Here is an 18,006-nt window from a genome sequence, read left to right on the forward strand (position 1 = left end):
AAGTTACAATTTTAATCGACAATTTGTTACTTCTAAATACCATCTAATCAATTTGCATTTTAAAAAGTTGAACTCACGTCATATTTATACGTAACAATCATCAATGTCACTAAACCCAACTCTATCAATAGTTGTTTTCAGATAAACCCAAGCTATACTTTAATCTAGATGAGAATCATTTTTTAACTTGGTTTGATTTTGTTTACACAAATTAACAACTATCACTATTATCATTTACATAATATAAATTTGCAATATGTTTATGTATAGAGAGGTTATACCCAAGGCTTAGGGGAGTTTTCAAAAATAAAATTGATATTACACTTTTAACCTAAAATTTTTTGGTTTTTTTACTTTTAATCATAAAGTTTTCATCTTTTATAATTTAGCTTCACAACTTTTTACTTTCAACTTTGTTCTCCTACTCAAATTTTTCGTTTTACGTCGCTCGAAATTTTGCGAGTTAACACGGTGCAACATGCATATTATGTCAAACGTTTTTACGTTTCGTTCTAAATTTTGCGATTTAACATGACGCAATGTGCGTATGTGGTTCAACATTTTTACGTCATCTATTTTTTTTCTGTTTGACAGGTTCATCATAATGCGCGGGTCCTAAATCGACTTAGTTATTATTTTCTATATTTTATGTTTCGGTCTATTTTTTCGCATTAACACGCCACAACTTCATTGTTGGGGTCGTTGTCGGTAGTGTGACATTAATGCTATTTGACATGGTTTTACGCCCCTTCCGCAACGCGAAGGGCTTAATCCTAGTCATTATTATTATTTAATTAATCTAAATATTAATAAAACTCCAATTAATGTCACATGACAATCTCTCATTCAACCTCACTATTTTGCTTTTAATTTATTTAAAAATAATTTTGTTATCATTATCCTTATTATTATTATTCACTATAAGTTATCTCAATTTTAATTTTTACGATATCTTCGTCTAGTTTTATCTAATATTATATATTAAAACATCTTCCTAATATTATAAAATGATATTAGGAAATTATGGTTTATTTAACCTTGAATCCCTCGCACAATGCGGCAAGAATTCAGCTTCGATCTGTATCGGTTCGATTCGTTACGATACCGTCATTCGGTATAGCAAGCTAAAGATAAAACAAATGGAATAAGATCCTTAAACATTACTATAAAAATCATGTGATAAATTAAAAAAAAATAAATTATACTATTCTTTGCACAAAAAACAAAACATGATATCATAGTGAAACTTATTAATGAAATATGTGTTCGAGCTAATATTAAGACTTAGGCGTACTAGCAGATTTATCATGTGCAACTTTTCATTTCAATTTATTCATAATTCAAGTTGTATAAATTGTAACTTTTACTTATGTATATATTGATTAAAAAAAACAATAATTTTCTATGATATATTAGCATATTAAATTGTGTTAATTTATGTTCATTTTTCAGATTTCAAGAAACCGTCTTAAGCAATTTTTATGATATTTATCATCTTTATTTACGTGAGATATTCTATTTATTCAATCCTTGTAACACACAAGATCCACAATCTAGTCTGGTTATTAATAAAATAGAATTGAAGTTAATCGGTGTATGCTTAAATGTTTAAACCTCACATCCAAACTCAAATTCAAAACAATATAGTTTTAGGAAAACAATATTCAAACAAATTTTATAAAACCGACCTAATTTATCTCCAAACAAAATCCCTCAAATTAGGAAACTTCTTCAATATAAAAACCCAAAAAAAGAAAAAAAAATCCAATAAAATATTAATTTCCGCGGCAAATCCCCATCTGTTACTCTTAACTCCCGGGTAAATAAACCAACACCAACCCCCATTCACCCAAATCATCCATCATCATCCGCCACCATGAACCCCAATCAATCATCTTCTCCACCCTCTCAATCCACCCCCTCAAACCCCAAATCACCACCCCAACCCACCACCCCATCCCCATCCCCATACTACCACCCCTCCCCTTCTCGCCCCATCTACAGCGACCGCTTCATCCCCTGCCGATCCTCCTCCAATTTCGCCCTCTTCGACATCTCCCCTCCGCCACCGCCTCCGCCGCCCTCCGACGCCGCCCGCGCCGACGACACTTCCTCCTCCTCCGCTGCCTACACTGCGCTTTTGAGAACCGCATTGTTCGGGTCGGATCTAGGGTTTTCTGGTGGTCCATCTACGCCTGATAAGAAGGGTTTTGTTTCAGTTAATAGTCCGGTTAACCGGAATATTTTTCGGTTTAAGAGTGAGACTCGACAGTCGTTGCATTCGTTGTCGCCGTTAGGGTTTGATGATCATTCCGTTAATGTTAGTCATAGCCCCGTTAAAGCTCCCAGAAAAGTTCCTAGATCTCCCTATAAGGTTGTTATTTTCGATAAATTTGTCGATTTTTGGTTATTCGGTTACTAATTTACTGATTATTGGTTAATGGTTAATGGTTAATTCTTATGTTTTATTTGATAAATTTGTCAATTTTCGGTTTTTCGGTTGCCAGTTACTAATTTACTGATTAATGATTAATGGTTAATTTTATGTTTTATATATTGTGATAGGTTTTGGATGCACCTGCATTGCAAGATGATTTTTATTTGAATCTTGTTGACTGGTCTTCGCATAATGTGTTGGCTGTGGGATTGGGGAATTGTGTTTATTTGTGGAATGCTTGTAGTAGTAAGGTGAGTTTTCAATATATGTATATTTAAGGTTGATGTTGATTAAACTGGTCTTGTTGGTGATTAAAGTTTGATGGAAGTGCAGGTGACTAAGTTGTGTGATTTGGGGGGTGATGATAGCGTTTGTTCGGTTGGGTGGGCGCAACGCGGGACTAATCTTGCCGTTGGGACCAGCAATGGAAAAGTTCAGGTATTTTTCTTTATAGACTTAAACTTGGTGGTGAATCTTAGTAGAATGTATGTTATTCGCGTGCAGAATAGTAGTTTTGTTTTATAAGGTGGTGCGTGTGTCTATTAATCATAGTTTGGTTGGTACGAAAACATACAAGAATGTGATGGTTTTATCATGTGAAGCATGGTTTCTAGGTTGTATAGGTATATATGTTAAGACCAGAATGTAAGCCTGTATGGACCATCTTTATTCACATTGAGGATATGATTCGTTGTTTGACTTCTGTTAGTGTAACCAAGGACCACCAAAGAGAAAAAGAAAAGAAATTTGTAGCATGCTAGATCGACATGAGTAAATGGGTCATGAATTTTTATGAAATTATAATAATTCCATTATGAATGATATAGCTAATAGCCTAGTTTAAAGTGGGTTTGTAAAGTTCTAGATATATCTGCTTAAGCTTAGGAAACCAAATAAATAAATACATGTCTTTATATAAGTTTTGGTGACATAACAGTTGTTTTTTAAAGTATCATTTTTTACAAAGCAGATGTCAAAGAATAGAAACATACTTTGCTTGGTGGTCCATTATAATAGTGTTACCCTTGTATTTACAGTATATGCAAATTGGGCTAATAGGGTAGTTATTTCAAGTCCACTGATTAACTTGTTAAAATTGCTAATACCATTTTTTTTAATGTAATCAATCATTGGTGCTGGTTTGGCATTTTATAGGCAATTGTATGCTTATGTTTAAATTTTATTATTCAATTATTGTATTATTAGTATTATAATAATGACATTATTTTGTTATAAAGTCATGAGAAACCCATGACTCCGTTCACTCTCTTGTGCACCTGTCACCCTATCCTATGACCTGCACCGATTCACACACATTAACACGCAAAATCTGTGAAAACTGATTCACAAATACACACATGTAGTCTTGTACAATCAGTTCTAACACATGAACACGCAATTATGAATCCCTGTAAGTCAATTCACGCACACACACAACATAACCTTGTATTAATTCACAAAGACAAATACACACACTCTGAAAGCTTAACTAAAAGAATTCTAATTAGTAACAAAACATGCTATTGTTTTTAGTTTCAACTTTAAAAATAAAGAGGATGATGTCAGTAATCAACTTTAACCAATGCTATTGTTTTTAATTTCAAATCAGATTTGGGATGCCTCACGCTGTAAGAGAGTAAGAACGATGGAAGGGCATAGGTTACGTGTCGGAGCACTAGCTTGGAATTCATCAATGCTATCTTCAGGAAGTCGAGATAAAAGCATTCTTCAAAGAGATCCTCGTGCACAAGAAGATTTTGTTAGTAAGCTAAGTGGTCATAAATCAGAGGTAACCTTTTTCAAACTCCAATTTATCATAGTTATTATTAGTTAAACATAAATCAGTTTATATACTCCATCCATGATTTCTTTCTTACTTTTACTTGTTAATTGTAGGTCTGTGGACTCAAGTGGTCTTATGATAATCGTGAGTTAGCGTCAGGTGGAAACGATAACAGGGTAAGTGATTAAGCGACTTATATTGTTGATCTCTTCAGGATATTAGTTTAACTTCTTATTTTTTAACCTTTTTTTTTTTGTTTTTACGCAGCTTTTTGTTTGGAACCAACATTCGACACAACCTGTCTTGAAATACTGTGAACATACGGCTGCTGTGAAAGCAATTGCGTGGTCCCCACATATTTATGGACTTCTGGCCTCTGGTGGAGGTACTGCTGATCGTTGTATACGGTTTTGGAACACAACCACCAATTCTCACCTGAGCTGCATGGATACTGGTAGCCAGGTAATCTTTCTCAATTATATATTTCGACTTCTTCAAAATTTTTAAGCGAAAGTTATCATTATGGCCCTCGTGACTAAAAGGATTGTCTGAGTAATGTAATTCTTCTCATAAAGATTTATAGAGTAAAATGTCATTTTCGTCCTTGAGGTTTGGCCAGTTTTGCGACTTTTGTCCAAAGGTTTGTTTTCCAGGTTTGAAATAAACTTAGTAGTGTAACTTTTCTCATAACATGAGCTTGGTTCACAAGATCCTCCTTTTCTGTGATTTTAAAGGGTAGTTTAGACATTTAGCAAATAAACTCCTAACTTCTCATGCTGTTACAATGGCAGGTATGCAATCTTGTGTGGTCAAAGAATGTCAATGAGCTCGTGAGCACCCACGGATACTCTCAAAACCAGATTATTGTTTGGAGATACCCTACTATGTCAAAGGTAATAGTTCGTAGAGCGAGTTGGTAACCGAAAGTAAAAAAACATATGATTTATAGGTGGCAAAATGTGCGGGTTTGGAACTGGTCTAAATGGATAAAATTTTGTGCACATTAACAATTTATGACAAGTTTTTTAACACCGGTTTGTTATCTGCGATGCAGCTTGCGACACTTACGGGGCACACGTATAGAGTTCTCTACCTTGCAATTTCACCAGATGGACAGGTAGATGTTTTAAGTTACTTTAAATTTTAAGTTTAGAGACAAGTAATCATAAGTTTAATACTGAAAAATGAGTTTTGCAGACGATTGTGACTGGAGCTGGAGACGAAACACTTAGATTCTGGAACGTGTTTCCATCACCCAAATCTCAGGTAATTAAAAGGGTTCATAAGTGATCTTTAAATAATATTGTTTGTTATCATTTAGCTAAAAAGTAACTAAAACATATGTATGATCCATGTTATGCAGAATACAGAGAGTGAAATTGGTGCATCATCTTTTGGCAGAACGCACATTCGTTAAAACCCCGTTTCACATTTGGGATTTTCGGGTCACCACTGAAGTCACAAAGTTTAAGAAAGAACGGTTATAACTTAGGGTTAAGGAGTTTACCATGTTGATCAGCTTGATCATGCCATTGCAGATGCTGCAGCGCTCAGAGTTTAAATTATTTCCGTCTGTTTTTCATGTAAATTTGTGAATATAAGTTAAAAGTTAACAATGCTGTTACCAACTCTGAAATTAGACCAAGTTAAACCTTGACTAGTTGTTTTGTTCCCTTTGGTTCATCGTCAAGTGTCGAACAAGGCAAACAATACTGATTTGCTGTAAAAGATTGCGTCCAGATGGTTGTTTTTCCGTGAGAAGTGTGAAGTGGTAATTATTTTACTACACCCTTTAAAAGTTATGGAAAATATTATAGAATTTCAGGTAAAAAACTATTAAAACTGTGTAAACAGTTGTCTATTTCTTTAACTGAGATACATAAAGGATTAAACTAGGAATATAAGCATTACATAATTATGTAATGATATAGCAAGAAAGAGAAGTGATTATGTAAAGATATTATGAGAAAGAAAAAGAGAGGTGATTATATAGTTACCGCTTTATATGTCATAGTTAAAACATCATGTATAAGATTACCCGTTGTGGTTTAGATGAGCACCCGGATTCATCCTGTAATATTGTTTCACCTGGCGCTGACTAGACGCCTACTCGCCATCTTGCCCATCCGCGCCTCCCCTCACTTGAGCCTGTTGCGGTAACCTCCGCTCGCCTAGGCTACCACACCCCCAAAACACCCACTCGTCCAAGCTACCACGCTCACCTGGCCCATCGCACGCCACCGCTAGCGGCACCACGTTGTGGTGTTCGTGAGCCACCTGGACATCGACGTGGCTAGCGCCATCGCAAACGGGAACCATAACGTGCAGTCTAAGGGTGTATACAAATCTTAGTTGAGGAGCATATAGTGTTTCAAAATTAGAACACCCAAACCAAATGACTATTCTGTAACATAAGGAACACATTTTTTCTCTCATGGAAAGTGATGAAAATTCTTTTTTTTTTTTTCTTATAAATCTAACAGTTAAATTGTCAAAAGAAATTACAACCGAAGGTTTAAAGGCTTAACTTTTGTTTTTATGAGATTTTTTTTTATCATATAATCAGTTGTACAATTTTCAGTTAAAAATATGTTAAATCTATACTATATAATAAAAGAAACCAATTTTGGGACACTTGTCGTCATATTAGGCCATCTCTTATAGATAATTATTATTTTAATTTAATTTTTTCTAATTAATTATAAATAATCCTTCTACTAAATAATATTTAGTTTAATATATTATGGATAATTATTATTTAGTTTAATCTTCTTCTAATTTATAATATTATTTAGAGAAATTACGATTTTGGCCCATGTGGTTATATTACTTTTATCCTTTTAGCTCAAAAAAGAATTTTTTAACATCCGAGCCCCCAACTTATTCTTTTCTAACCCTTTTGGCCCCTAACACTAACCTCATCCATTAAATGTTATTTTTAATATCTGAGCTCCCAACGTCTTCTTTTTTACCCCTTTTGGCCCCTAACACTAACCTCACCCATTAAATGTTAGGGGCCAAGAGGGTTAGAAAAAAAGACGTTAGGGGCAAAAAATGTTAGCAAAAAAGACGTTGAGGGTTTAGATGTTAAAAAATTATTGTTTGGGCTAGACGTTGGGGGTTTAGATGTTAAAAAATTATTGTTTGGGCTAAAAGGGTAAAAGTGATATAACCACGGGGGTTAAGATCGTAATTTACTCTATTATTTATTTGAATTAATTATTACTTTTATATTTATCTATTTACTTAAAATTCAAACTTAATTATCTAATTTGATCTTAACTATATATTTGAACATTTTGTTTAGTTTGGTATCAAACAACTTTTACGAAACTTAATATAAAATTAACTAATAGTATTTATCATTTATACATTTACGTAATTTTAAATAAAGGCTTAAATTTATTGAGACTTCGTTAACAAACTTTGCAACAACAGAATAATCTATTTTTATCACGAAAACCAAACTTTGTGTAGATATATTAAATATTTTTATTTTCACTCTACAAAATTACATTTACTCGACCCATGTAATACATGAGGTTTTTTAAGATATAACTTTTTATTATTTGATGTATAAAATTAGATTTATTCAATTCGTACAATACACGGGGTTTTTAAGGATATATATTTTTTTATTATTTAGTACAGAAAATTACATTTGTTCAAACCGTGTAATACGCATATTTTTAAAGATGTATTTTTTTTATTATTTGGTATATAAAATTAGATTTATTCAACCTGTGTAATAAATGGGGGTTTTAAAGATGTATTATTCTTATTATTTGGTAAACAATATTACATTTATTCAATCCGTACAATATTGTTCTTATAGATATAACTTTTTTATTATTTAATATATAAAATTATATTTTTTTCAACCCATGCAATAAAAAATGTTTTTAAAGATATACTGTCTTATTATTTAGTATATAAAATTTATTTATTCAACCCGTGTAATACACAGGATTATAACCTAGTAATAAAAGTAAATGAAAGATAAAGGAGGCCTTAACTTGGGAATCTTCTACGGATCATGGAGTTGTTAATGTACTAATTTTATATTTATTTCGTTATGTCATCATGGCACCCTCACGTTCATGTTTGGATTCAGAATTTTATTTATTTGTATTTTTATTATTATCTGAGCAATAAATAAAAATCAATAGTCAAGTTTCTTTAAAAAAATAACAAAATAAAAATGAAATGCAATGATATTATTAATTGATAATTGTTGATGAAGAAATTTTGTAAATTAAAGGAAGGTGTGGATTTTCATTTTCAATCTTCGTGCACAAGTTACACAAAACAAATACAATCTTTATTTCTTAATTCGCAAGTAACAAGGCAATGCATTTTCGTACCAAACAGTCAAACCGCCCTTATTCTAGACTTCTAGTTATGGATTTTACAATTTTAGAACGAAGTTTATTGTGAATCAATATAAGCAGAAAAAATTAAAACCAAAACAACATAGTCGCATTTGATACTAGTATCGTACCTATACCGTACTATATATATGGCTGGGATGAAAATTTGCATCAAATATCGATACCATAGCGATATTATACTATACATACAGGAAGGTATTATGTTTTGAATTAAACTCAATTTCAGTATCAATGCTATGTGGTACTGTATTGGATCTAGATTTTCAATAGTATTGTACCATACTAGTACCTACCAAATATATGATACAGTATTCAGTTTTGGTTTTAGCTAAGTTTCGTTATCGGTACCATACAGTATGGTACCAGTTCAGTTTGATACCAGTACCAATCTAATCCCTAGATATACACATCAACAAATACTAACCGGTTAACTTTTAGTTAGTGTATGATCACTTATGAAAAATAGATTAAAAGTTGGGACAACCACAAAACATTTTCTTAGCTGGGTTGTTACCAACCAACAGTGGCGGAGCTTGACCAAAAGTTCCACAGGGGCAGAAAGTCATGGGATCAAAAAAAAAAAAAAAAAAAAAAATTCTATCGCTATGTTTCGGGTTAAATGTTTGGGTCGGCTATTCGATTCGGGTCGGGTCAAACAATAATAACTCTCCATAAAACTAAATAATCTTCATTCATTTAAAGAACTCGTTCTTACACATAAAAAACTAAATTTGAACCCTCAAGTTTCATTTATATAAAAACTGGTTTTAAACTTTATTTAAACTCACTTCAAGTTTAAAAATAATTATAAAAAATTATGAATAGCTCCATTATTCACGTTTTTTAACTCAATACAAAAATATATATGAATATTTTTGAAAAACAAACTTAGTAGGGGCTGAGAATTTTTAGGCAAAATAATTGGTGCGACGGGTCTATATAATTTTAAAAATTTCAGACAAAAAATCAAAAAAATTACACTACTAACCGAGACACTGACGGGACCAGTGCACCCCTCGCCCCTTAACGCTCCGCTCCTACCAACCAATATGTTAAAGTTGGGATTATTGGATCGAATTTTCCGATTCAAAATAACAAAACCAAAGGCGAAAAATATCAAACTTCCAAACTAGAGGGTTATATCTATCACCAATAGATATAGAAAAATATATATTCTAGATTTTCTCCCTCCCTCCGTCCGTCATATAAAATCCGATCGTCCGATCACCAGATTCTCTCTCTCTCTGGCATCTTCTTCTCCACCAATCCGCTCTCTTTGACCTTCCAAAACACACACAAACACACACCTACACATACAACACGCTGTCTCCACTCCTCCCAAAGCGTCGCTAAAACTATCAATCACAAATGGCTTCGTTATCGGAACAACAGCAGACGAATCGTGAAGATTTACCGACGGTTAAAGAACTGATGCATAAAACGAAAATAATTCAGTTTTTTGGAAGAGATACTCCGATTATACTGCAGAATGATAATGGACCTTGTCCTCTACTCGCTATCTGTAATGTTTTACAACTCGTTTTACTGTTTTCTAGGGTTTCTGATTTTGGTGAAATTGGTTGTGTAGATAAGTTGTTTGTATGTTTTTTTTAGAATATGATCCAATTAGTTAGCTTGTGGTTTAAGTATTAGGAGAAGTGATTTTGAGTTTTGAATTAATTTAAGTTGGTAATTACCTAATTGTGTAGTATTTAGGTTAAGAAAAGGGGGATGAGTGATTATTGATTTAATCATAATTTTAAGTTCATACATTTTTTGAGATAATTTGGGGATGATTGTTAATTTGCTATTCATCTAGATTGTGAGGTATTATGCAGTTATTTGGGAGTAGTATTATTGTAATTAACTTGCTTGCATTGTGGTTTAAAGATCACATGGTTGTATGATCTAGTTTACAATTGTTAGTCAGCTCAGAATTAGAGGGTGTTTGGGGTTGAGTTTTGAAAATAAATTATGCGTTTTGAATAATCAGAATCAGATAATTAGCTGTAACAAAACAGGCTGCAGAAAGATAGTGTTTGGATTTGATTATGCTGTTTGATATCACAATATTCAGATAATCAACTATTTGAGTGTTTGGCAAATATATATATTTTAAAAAAATAAATAAGTGAAATGACAAAAAAAGACATTAAGCATCAAATCAAAACGTAAAAAATCAGTTTTTAAAAAAATCCCGTTTTCCTGCAGTAAGGGGTGACCTACTTTTGGATTATCACATTTTGATCTCTACAAAACACAAAACGTAAAAAATCATTTTTTTTATTATTTTTTACCAGAGTGGGGATCCTACGGAAAGTGTGTTTTTCCTAAAAAGTGTAAAAAGTCATAAAACACAATAGTTTCAGGCATAAAACACACCTAAAACTCACAAATAATAGAATGAATATTACTAAAACACATTATTCAAACTCTAATAGTCCATAAAAACTTCAAACACCCAATCGTAGAACTATAAAGATAAAACACACAATGCTAAACAACATAAAACACAGTAATATTTGTCATTCCACAATCAGAGCCTTAACATCTAAAACACAACACAAAACCCACATACATGATGTTTTAGTAATCTTTATCATATTATTTGTGGGTTTTTAGTGTGTTTTATGGTTGACATTATGGTGTTTTATGACTTTTTACACTTTTTAGGAAATTTGGACTTTCTGGCCAACTCCTATCAACACTCAAAATAGATTTTTTGCGATTTCAAAACACAATAATAAAAAAAATCAGGTTGAAAAAGCAATCCCAAACATGGTGTTAGGATGTATTCAATACGCTCCCCGCGAAGGGAATTGATCTATGGTCGATTTCATAAGAATATATGGTTATACCTCGTAAAAAAAGTAGAAATAAACAGTTTTTTAGAAAGAAATTTTGTTTAAGTAAGCAAATAGAAAAGATGTCATGGTTACAAGAGTCTATCTGTCACATATGTCTTTGAGGGCATCCCGGCCTAACCGTTGAGGTGAAGTCAGGACCTCATTTTGTATCCCATTTGAATTTACCATACCTAACTCAATAAGATTTCTCGTAGGTCTATCCCATTTTTTTCGGAGTTAACAAAAAGAAGTTAATAAAATGAATTTCTAACTTAAATCTTAAGTCTGGAATTTGGATTAAAAATACGGTTTATTTTAGTTTTGTCTTTTCTCCCACCATCGCCATGAACTGAAGGGATGGAGTAAGAAGCTGTTTATTTGCTAATGACGTTACGATTTTGTTAACCTGGTTAGAGACAGAACTACATTTTGATGATTGCATTTTGCTTATGTCAGGCAACGTTCTGCTGTTGAGAAACAATTTGAGTCTGAGCTCAGATGTGGCCGAAGTATCTCAGGAGAAATTGCTTTCACTTGTGGCAGAGCGTTTAATTGATTCAAACAGTAATGTTGATGTAATTACACTTCTAATATTTGCTATAGATATGTTATATGCTCCATCTAAGTACAAGTTAAGTTCTTTTCATCCTTAGTTTAACTGGCTCTGGTCCTTTTTGCAGAACAAAGATGCAGGTTATGTTGAAAATCAACAACAGAATATCGCTGATGCCATTGATTTACTTCCTCGTCTTGCAACTGGCATCGATGTGAACATTAAGTTCACTAGGTATGGTTTTTGTTTCTAGTTTGTCTCTATATGCAAACTAGGGGTGAGCAGAAAACCGAAATAACCGAACCGTAACTGAACTAACCGACAAAACCGAACCGAAAAAACCGAACTGAAACAAAAACCGACAGTTCGGTTTTCAGATTTTTAATAACCGAAAATTTCGGTTCGGTCTTCGGATAACCATTTTCAATAACCGAAAAAAACCGAACCGAACCGATAAATTACAATACATATATTTTTATGTTTAAGTTTAAGTGTTTAACCCAATGCTAGTAGATATTATTAATTTTATTCTTGAATGTAAAGCCTTTATAATAAAAACATTATATGTTTTTTTTATAATTGAAATGATTTATTTATTACCTACAAGAAATAACAAATATTAATATAAAAATTAAATGATCTTCAAATTATTATAAAAAATGTCTTAATAAAAACTTTAGAGAAACATAAAAATAGATTAAAATGTTAGATTTATGTAAGCAATGTTAATTAAAGAGGTAACTATTATATCTTAAATGTAAACGTATAAGAACGATTCTTATATTTTAAATTATATTTTTTATTTTTTGAATCTTACATAATTTTGTTCCAAAAAACTGAAATAACCGAAAAACCAAACCGAACCGACATAAAAACCGAAACCGAACGGTTTTAAAAGACCAAAAACCGAAATTTTGGTTTCGGTTTTGGTTTTGCCCAAAAACCGTACCGAACCGAACCGTGCACACCCCTAATGCAAACGCTTACACCTCTGCATGATTGTGGTAATTTACATTCCAATATTTGAGCTATTGCAGAATTGATGATTTTGAGTTCACAAGGGAGTGTGCAATATTTGATTTATTAGATATTCCACTTTATCACGGTTGGATTGTCGATTCACAGGTGTGTTATTTTAGCCAAACCTGTACATATAAATATGCAATAAGTTTATGTTTAACATGAATTAAAATAAATTTGTCTGTGCATTGGTGTCAGGATTCTGATACTTCGAGTGCCATTGGCTCAAAGTCGTACAATACACTGATGGGAGAACTCGTTGCTCTTGAAACTCAAAATATGGAAACTGTTCACAAGAAGATATCGGAAGAAGATCGTGTTGAACATTTAGAAAAAGGAGACCTTGAAGAGGCAAATGAGCATTTGATAATACCAACAGAAACAGTCAACCCAAATTCGGCAAATGATAAAGTTGTTAATGGTACTGTTGAGGAAAAGTTGACTACAAAAGCAAACGTTGATAATGGCAGTGCAATGAAAAATTGCGATGATGATTTGATAACGTTTGAATCTGACAATGAAAGCCATGATGGGCAAACGAATGCTAGTGAATCCGAGAAACATGAAAGAAAAGATGGAATTGAGAAAACGGGTGTCGAAGTATTGGAAAAAACAGAAAAGAGTTTGCCTGGATCAGAGTCTTCATCTCCTGTTGACCAGTCAACTTTGAACGGTGATGTAAATGAAGTAGAAAAAATCAATATAGTTGAAACGAAGTCAAATGAATCATGCTCATCTTCAGCTAATGTGGTCCTAGAATCATCCAAAGATACAACACAAACAATTGTCGAATCCAACTCTTTAGTTTCAACTGCTAATGTGATTGACGGTGAGGTTGCCACGTCAGCACAAGTGGACAACAATGTTACTAGTGTTGATGATACAAGGCCCGTGAATGGACCCACCGCAATACAAGGTATGAGTGTATTAAAATATTTAGAATTAGCATGTTCAGTTTTTTTTTAAACGTTTACTCAATGCAATTGCTTAAGTGGTTGATATTTTCAATTAGGTGAACTGATACGAAATTTTTTGAAGAACAGTGCCAGTCAGCTGACTGTATATGGGTACGTTTTGCTTTATTTAATGTGTTATTTATATATGTTTAATTTAAAACAAGATTATGATTTCTGTTGCTTACTAGGAGGCCTTCTTTTCTTTTACTGTTGCAATTCTTGCAGCTTATTTTGCCTGCAAGAAGGTCTCAAAGAACGTGAACTTTGTGTGTTTTTCCGAAACAATCACTTCAATACGATGTTCAAGGTTGGTTCTTGTGCAAGAAAATTTTCAAAATCTCGCTGTTTGTATGTAATCTAACCTCAAATTATATACAGTTTGAAGGTGAACTATACATTCTAGCTACGGATCAAGGTTACTTAAATCAACCTGATTTGGTATGGGAAAAGCTAAATGAGGTATTAAGGCTCCCCGTTCCTTTCTGATAAATTAAACACGATGTCATTTAGTCTTTCCATGCATTTTAATGTTGATCTTTAAATGTATATATGTAATATATATAATATCAGGTGAATGGTGATACAGTGTTTATGAACAGTAACTTCAAGAAATTCAAGGCAGAAAATCATGACACGCGCTCGTGGGATGAGCAGAACGCTAGGGCTACTACTGCTGTATGTTTTTTTTAGTAAATTAATTAGTGTATACGTGATTTTTTTATGGCAAATTGGAAAATAATAATCCCATCTTTCTGAAATTGGCCGACAATAATCCCAAGTCAGTTATTAGCCAATAATAATCCGACCTCGTCCATTTTTTTTGTAAAATAGACCGCCGTTAAAATAAGCTTAACGGAGTTAAGTTTTTTTCCGAATTACAAACCGATGTTTTAGGGCTTTTGATCAGAACGAGGATACGAGTCGATTGATGTAAAACTTACCTCAAAATACTGCCCCCAACCCATGAAAATGGTGCTTCAATTCTAGTGTTTAACTTCCAATTAACAAAATTCAAGCCATTTCGAACACAATTTCGAGGTAAGTATTACATCAATCGACTCGTATCCTTGTTCTGATCAAAAGCCCTAAAACATCGGTTTGTAATTCGGAAAAAAACTTAACTCCGTTAAGCTTATTTTAATGGCGGTCTACTTTACAAAAAAAAATTGGACGAGGTCGGATTGTTATTGGCTAATAACTGACTTGGGATTATTATCAGCCAATTTCAGAAAGATGGGATTATTATTTTCCAATTTGCCTTTTTTTATTCATTGGTTCATATGTATTTTACTTCCTGTTTTTTTAGGATTATCTTGCGAGAATTGACAACGCAGCACAAGGGAACACAAGTTTCAGGTGTGTATCTGTCTTTGTTCTGTGAATGCCCATTTTAACTACAAAGCCATATAGATGAACAAACACATGTCAATGTGTTATTTTCGGCTGTGCATATTATTCTTCTATATGTTTTATAATAGTGCATGTAACGAGATTAATTTTTTGTCGTTGCATGACAGTTCTGATATGCAATTGGCTATAGCTCTTCAACAACAAGAATTTGAGCAACAACAACAACCACAACCCCGTGTTTTGCCACAGTCACCTACCACTTCGCGTTCAGGACTTGTTGTGGGTCCCCAGGTAGGCTATATCCACTTTCGAATTTGTTTTTGTATTTTGTAATTGGCGTTTTAGCATATGTATCTTGGGTTTGTAACATCGGTTTAGTTAAAATTAATTTTAGAAATAAAAAAATGAAATTTAATGATTTGATTGGCATTGTTACAGCATGTGCATCCGTCAAGACCCAAGCATGCATCTACATCATCTAGGCAGGAACCGAAACAATCAAAGGATAAGTGCACGATAATGTGAAATGCCTGTTTGGATTTATTTATGTTTGCACTCTATTTTGAACCAACAAATCCAATTTGGGCATACATGTGATTTTGGATTCAACTTCCTTTTTTTCTGTAAATAATGTAGGTAAGGTACTATTTGGTTGATAAAAATGAACGTTTTGTAGAAGACATTTGCAGTTTAGAGAAATTACTGATTGTGTACATGTTACTATTCATAATTTTGCATGATTCATAATTTTAGGGGATGTATATGATTCATAATTTTAGGGGTTGTATGTATATTTATATTTTTTTTTTGAAAGCAGAACTTCATTAAAAACAACCTCCGACCCAAACGGGTAAAGGGCCAATACAAAACAGAATCCCCGACCCAAACGGGCAAAGGACCAAATTACACCATATACATAGGATATTTACACCACTCCTTCCAACATAACATTTACATGATGATCTATTTTTTAGCCACCCAAAACTTCTCGCTTTAATATCTATCACAATCTCTTCCGAGCTTCTCCTGATCTGATTGAATGTCAAATCGTTTCTTGCCTTCCATATACACCAACACGAGATAATAACCAATCCCCGTAGAACCTTCTTCATTTTTTTACCTTCTTGATTAGAATTATAAAGATCCATCAAATCTTTGAAGTCGAAAGCGAAAATCGGAGGAATGTTGCACCAAGCGCTTATAGCCGCCCAAATACGAATCGCCACCGAACATGTTGTAAATAAATATCCACTGTTAAATTGTGTGAGGTACACAAGAAACTATACATCCAAATCTGAATAGATCATTAAACTAGCCACTCGGTCGGTTCCACTAGTCAGACCAATATTAAAAACATGATGATTATGTCATAATAAGTTTAATAATTAAAAAATTATAGAAAACAAAAAAATACTATAATTTAATTAGATAAAGATAAAACAAAATCTAAACTATGAGAAAACTATGCGTGCTTTTGCCATCTTAGTAAGCAAAAAAGCATAATGGGTCATCTCATATATATTATCAAGGTCGTAAAATACAAAACTAATTCTAAGGGTGGGCGGGGCACCCCACGAAAACCCACGCGGGGACCCCGGTACCGATTAGGGGAGGTGGCGCCAACATATCGGTGAGGTAGAGAGAGGGAGTGAAATCGGTGGGGCTTCACCGAAGAGAGGGGGAGGAGAGAGGGAGGAGAGAGGATGAGTGGACCAATCAAAACTTTTTTTTTTTTTTTTAATAAAAACCAAGTCACCTAAGAGGGGAGTGCCGCCATCAATTTAGGGTGTTAGGGAAGTTTAAGAGGAGAGTTGACGTGGCACGCGAGGATTGGTTGGGCGTAAGAGAGGGGACTCACCTCTTAGGTGAACACCCCTTACACCCTAAGTATGCAACTACAAAAATTATATGAACACTTGTACATTTTAGTTTAATATTCTAGATACAAGTGCATCATACAAATCCCAAAAGTTTCCTACTAAAAAGGCAAAACCGAGAGAGGACACTATCAGTGGCGAAGCTTGAGATTTTCGACGGGGGGTCGAAAACGTATATAACCAAAAATTTCTATAGAACCGGGGGGTCGAAAACGTATATACCCAAAAATTTCTATACGAAAACAACACACTGTCCACTACTGAGGAAAAAGTTCAGGGGGTCGGCCGCCCCCTCCCGCCCTACTTAACCTGCACCCCTGGACACTACGACATGGCATGTGTACCGTAAGTCCATAAGGGTGTGGTAAATGCTTCCAATAAAAAATCTAGTAGCGAAAATTAGTTATCATTGTTTAATCTAAACATACTATATTAGGCCATAATATCTGATAACATAGCTACATCTTTTATAATATCATTCAAACATTTGTTATTTATGGGTTGGTTTTTCTTTAAATTGGCTGTAAGACCATTGTTTTGTACATTACTCTTGGTAGTACCTCCATAAATTTTGTACTCATGAAAAACTACTTAATTTAATATTTTCTTTCATTGTTGTTTCAGAAAGACAAGCCTTTATATTCAATTACCTTGTAATCATAGTTATTTTTTATTAATCATTGTTCAAATGAACAAATTGTTTATTAGTCTTTGATTTTTCATATTTTAACCCAAAAGCATTTCAAATATTAACCATCATTTATCAAAATCTATTATTGAGGTAGAATATTCA

General features: G+C 33.3%; 2 protein-coding genes across 2 annotated transcripts; both read left to right on the plus strand.

The window, feature by feature from the left end:
• The first annotated feature begins 1,861 nt into the window (after positions 1-1,861).
• LOC110930293 (protein FIZZY-RELATED 2) lies at positions 1,862-5,971 on the plus strand. Its single transcript, XM_022173580.2, has 10 exons — positions 1,862-2,374; positions 2,566-2,688; positions 2,771-2,875; positions 4,047-4,226; positions 4,334-4,396; positions 4,488-4,682; positions 5,012-5,113; positions 5,275-5,337; positions 5,418-5,486; positions 5,584-5,971. Exons 1-10 carry the CDS (start codon positions 1,877-1,879, stop codon positions 5,635-5,637), a joined length of 1,452 nt encoding a protein of 483 aa, XP_022029272.1. The 5' UTR covers positions 1,862-1,876; the 3' UTR covers positions 5,638-5,971.
• A 3,790-nt stretch (positions 5,972-9,761) lies between these two features.
• LOC118490220 (ubiquitin carboxyl-terminal hydrolase MINDY-1-like) lies at positions 9,762-16,063 on the plus strand. Its single transcript, XM_035987630.1, has 12 exons — positions 9,762-10,133; positions 11,914-12,032; positions 12,138-12,244; positions 13,048-13,135; positions 13,229-13,946; positions 14,043-14,097; positions 14,212-14,293; positions 14,365-14,445; positions 14,557-14,661; positions 15,293-15,342; positions 15,504-15,627; positions 15,775-16,063. The coding sequence occupies exons 1-12, from the start codon at positions 9,980-9,982 to the stop codon at positions 15,859-15,861; spliced, it is 1,770 nt and encodes a 589-aa protein (XP_035843523.1). The 5' UTR covers positions 9,762-9,979; the 3' UTR covers positions 15,862-16,063.
• The last annotated feature ends 1,943 nt before the right edge of the window (positions 16,064-18,006 follow it).

The sequence above is a fragment of the Helianthus annuus genome, chromosome 3, assembly GCF_002127325.2.
Source record: "Helianthus annuus cultivar XRQ/B chromosome 3, HanXRQr2.0-SUNRISE, whole genome shotgun sequence".
Lineage (NCBI taxonomy): Eukaryota > Viridiplantae > Streptophyta > Magnoliopsida > Asterales > Asteraceae > Helianthus > Helianthus annuus.

What these genes read in the sequence shown, in the direction of transcription:
- LOC110930293 (XM_022173580.2), top strand. Translation starts at nt 1,877, where the DNA reads ATGAACCCCAATCAATCATCTTCTCCACCCTCTCAATCCACCCCCTCA. An exon ending in GATACCCTACTATGTCAAAG is followed by an intron (nt 5,114 to 5,274) that starts GTAATAGTTCGT and finishes TCTGCGATGCAG; the next exon opens with CTTGCGACACTTACGGGGCA. An exon ending in CAATTTCACCAGATGGACAG is followed by an intron (nt 5,338 to 5,417) that starts GTAGATGTTTTA and finishes TGAGTTTTGCAG; the next exon opens with ACGATTGTGACTGGAGCTGG.
- LOC118490220 (XM_035987630.1), top strand. Translation starts at nt 9,980, where the DNA reads ATGGCTTCGTTATCGGAACAACAGCAGACGAATCGTGAAGATTTACCG. An exon ending in TTGTCCTCTACTCGCTATCT is followed by an intron (nt 10,134 to 11,913) that starts GTAATGTTTTAC and finishes TGCTTATGTCAG; the next exon opens with GCAACGTTCTGCTGTTGAGA. An exon ending in GTTGGATTGTCGATTCACAG is followed by an intron (nt 13,136 to 13,228) that starts GTGTGTTATTTT and finishes CATTGGTGTCAG; the next exon opens with GATTCTGATACTTCGAGTGC.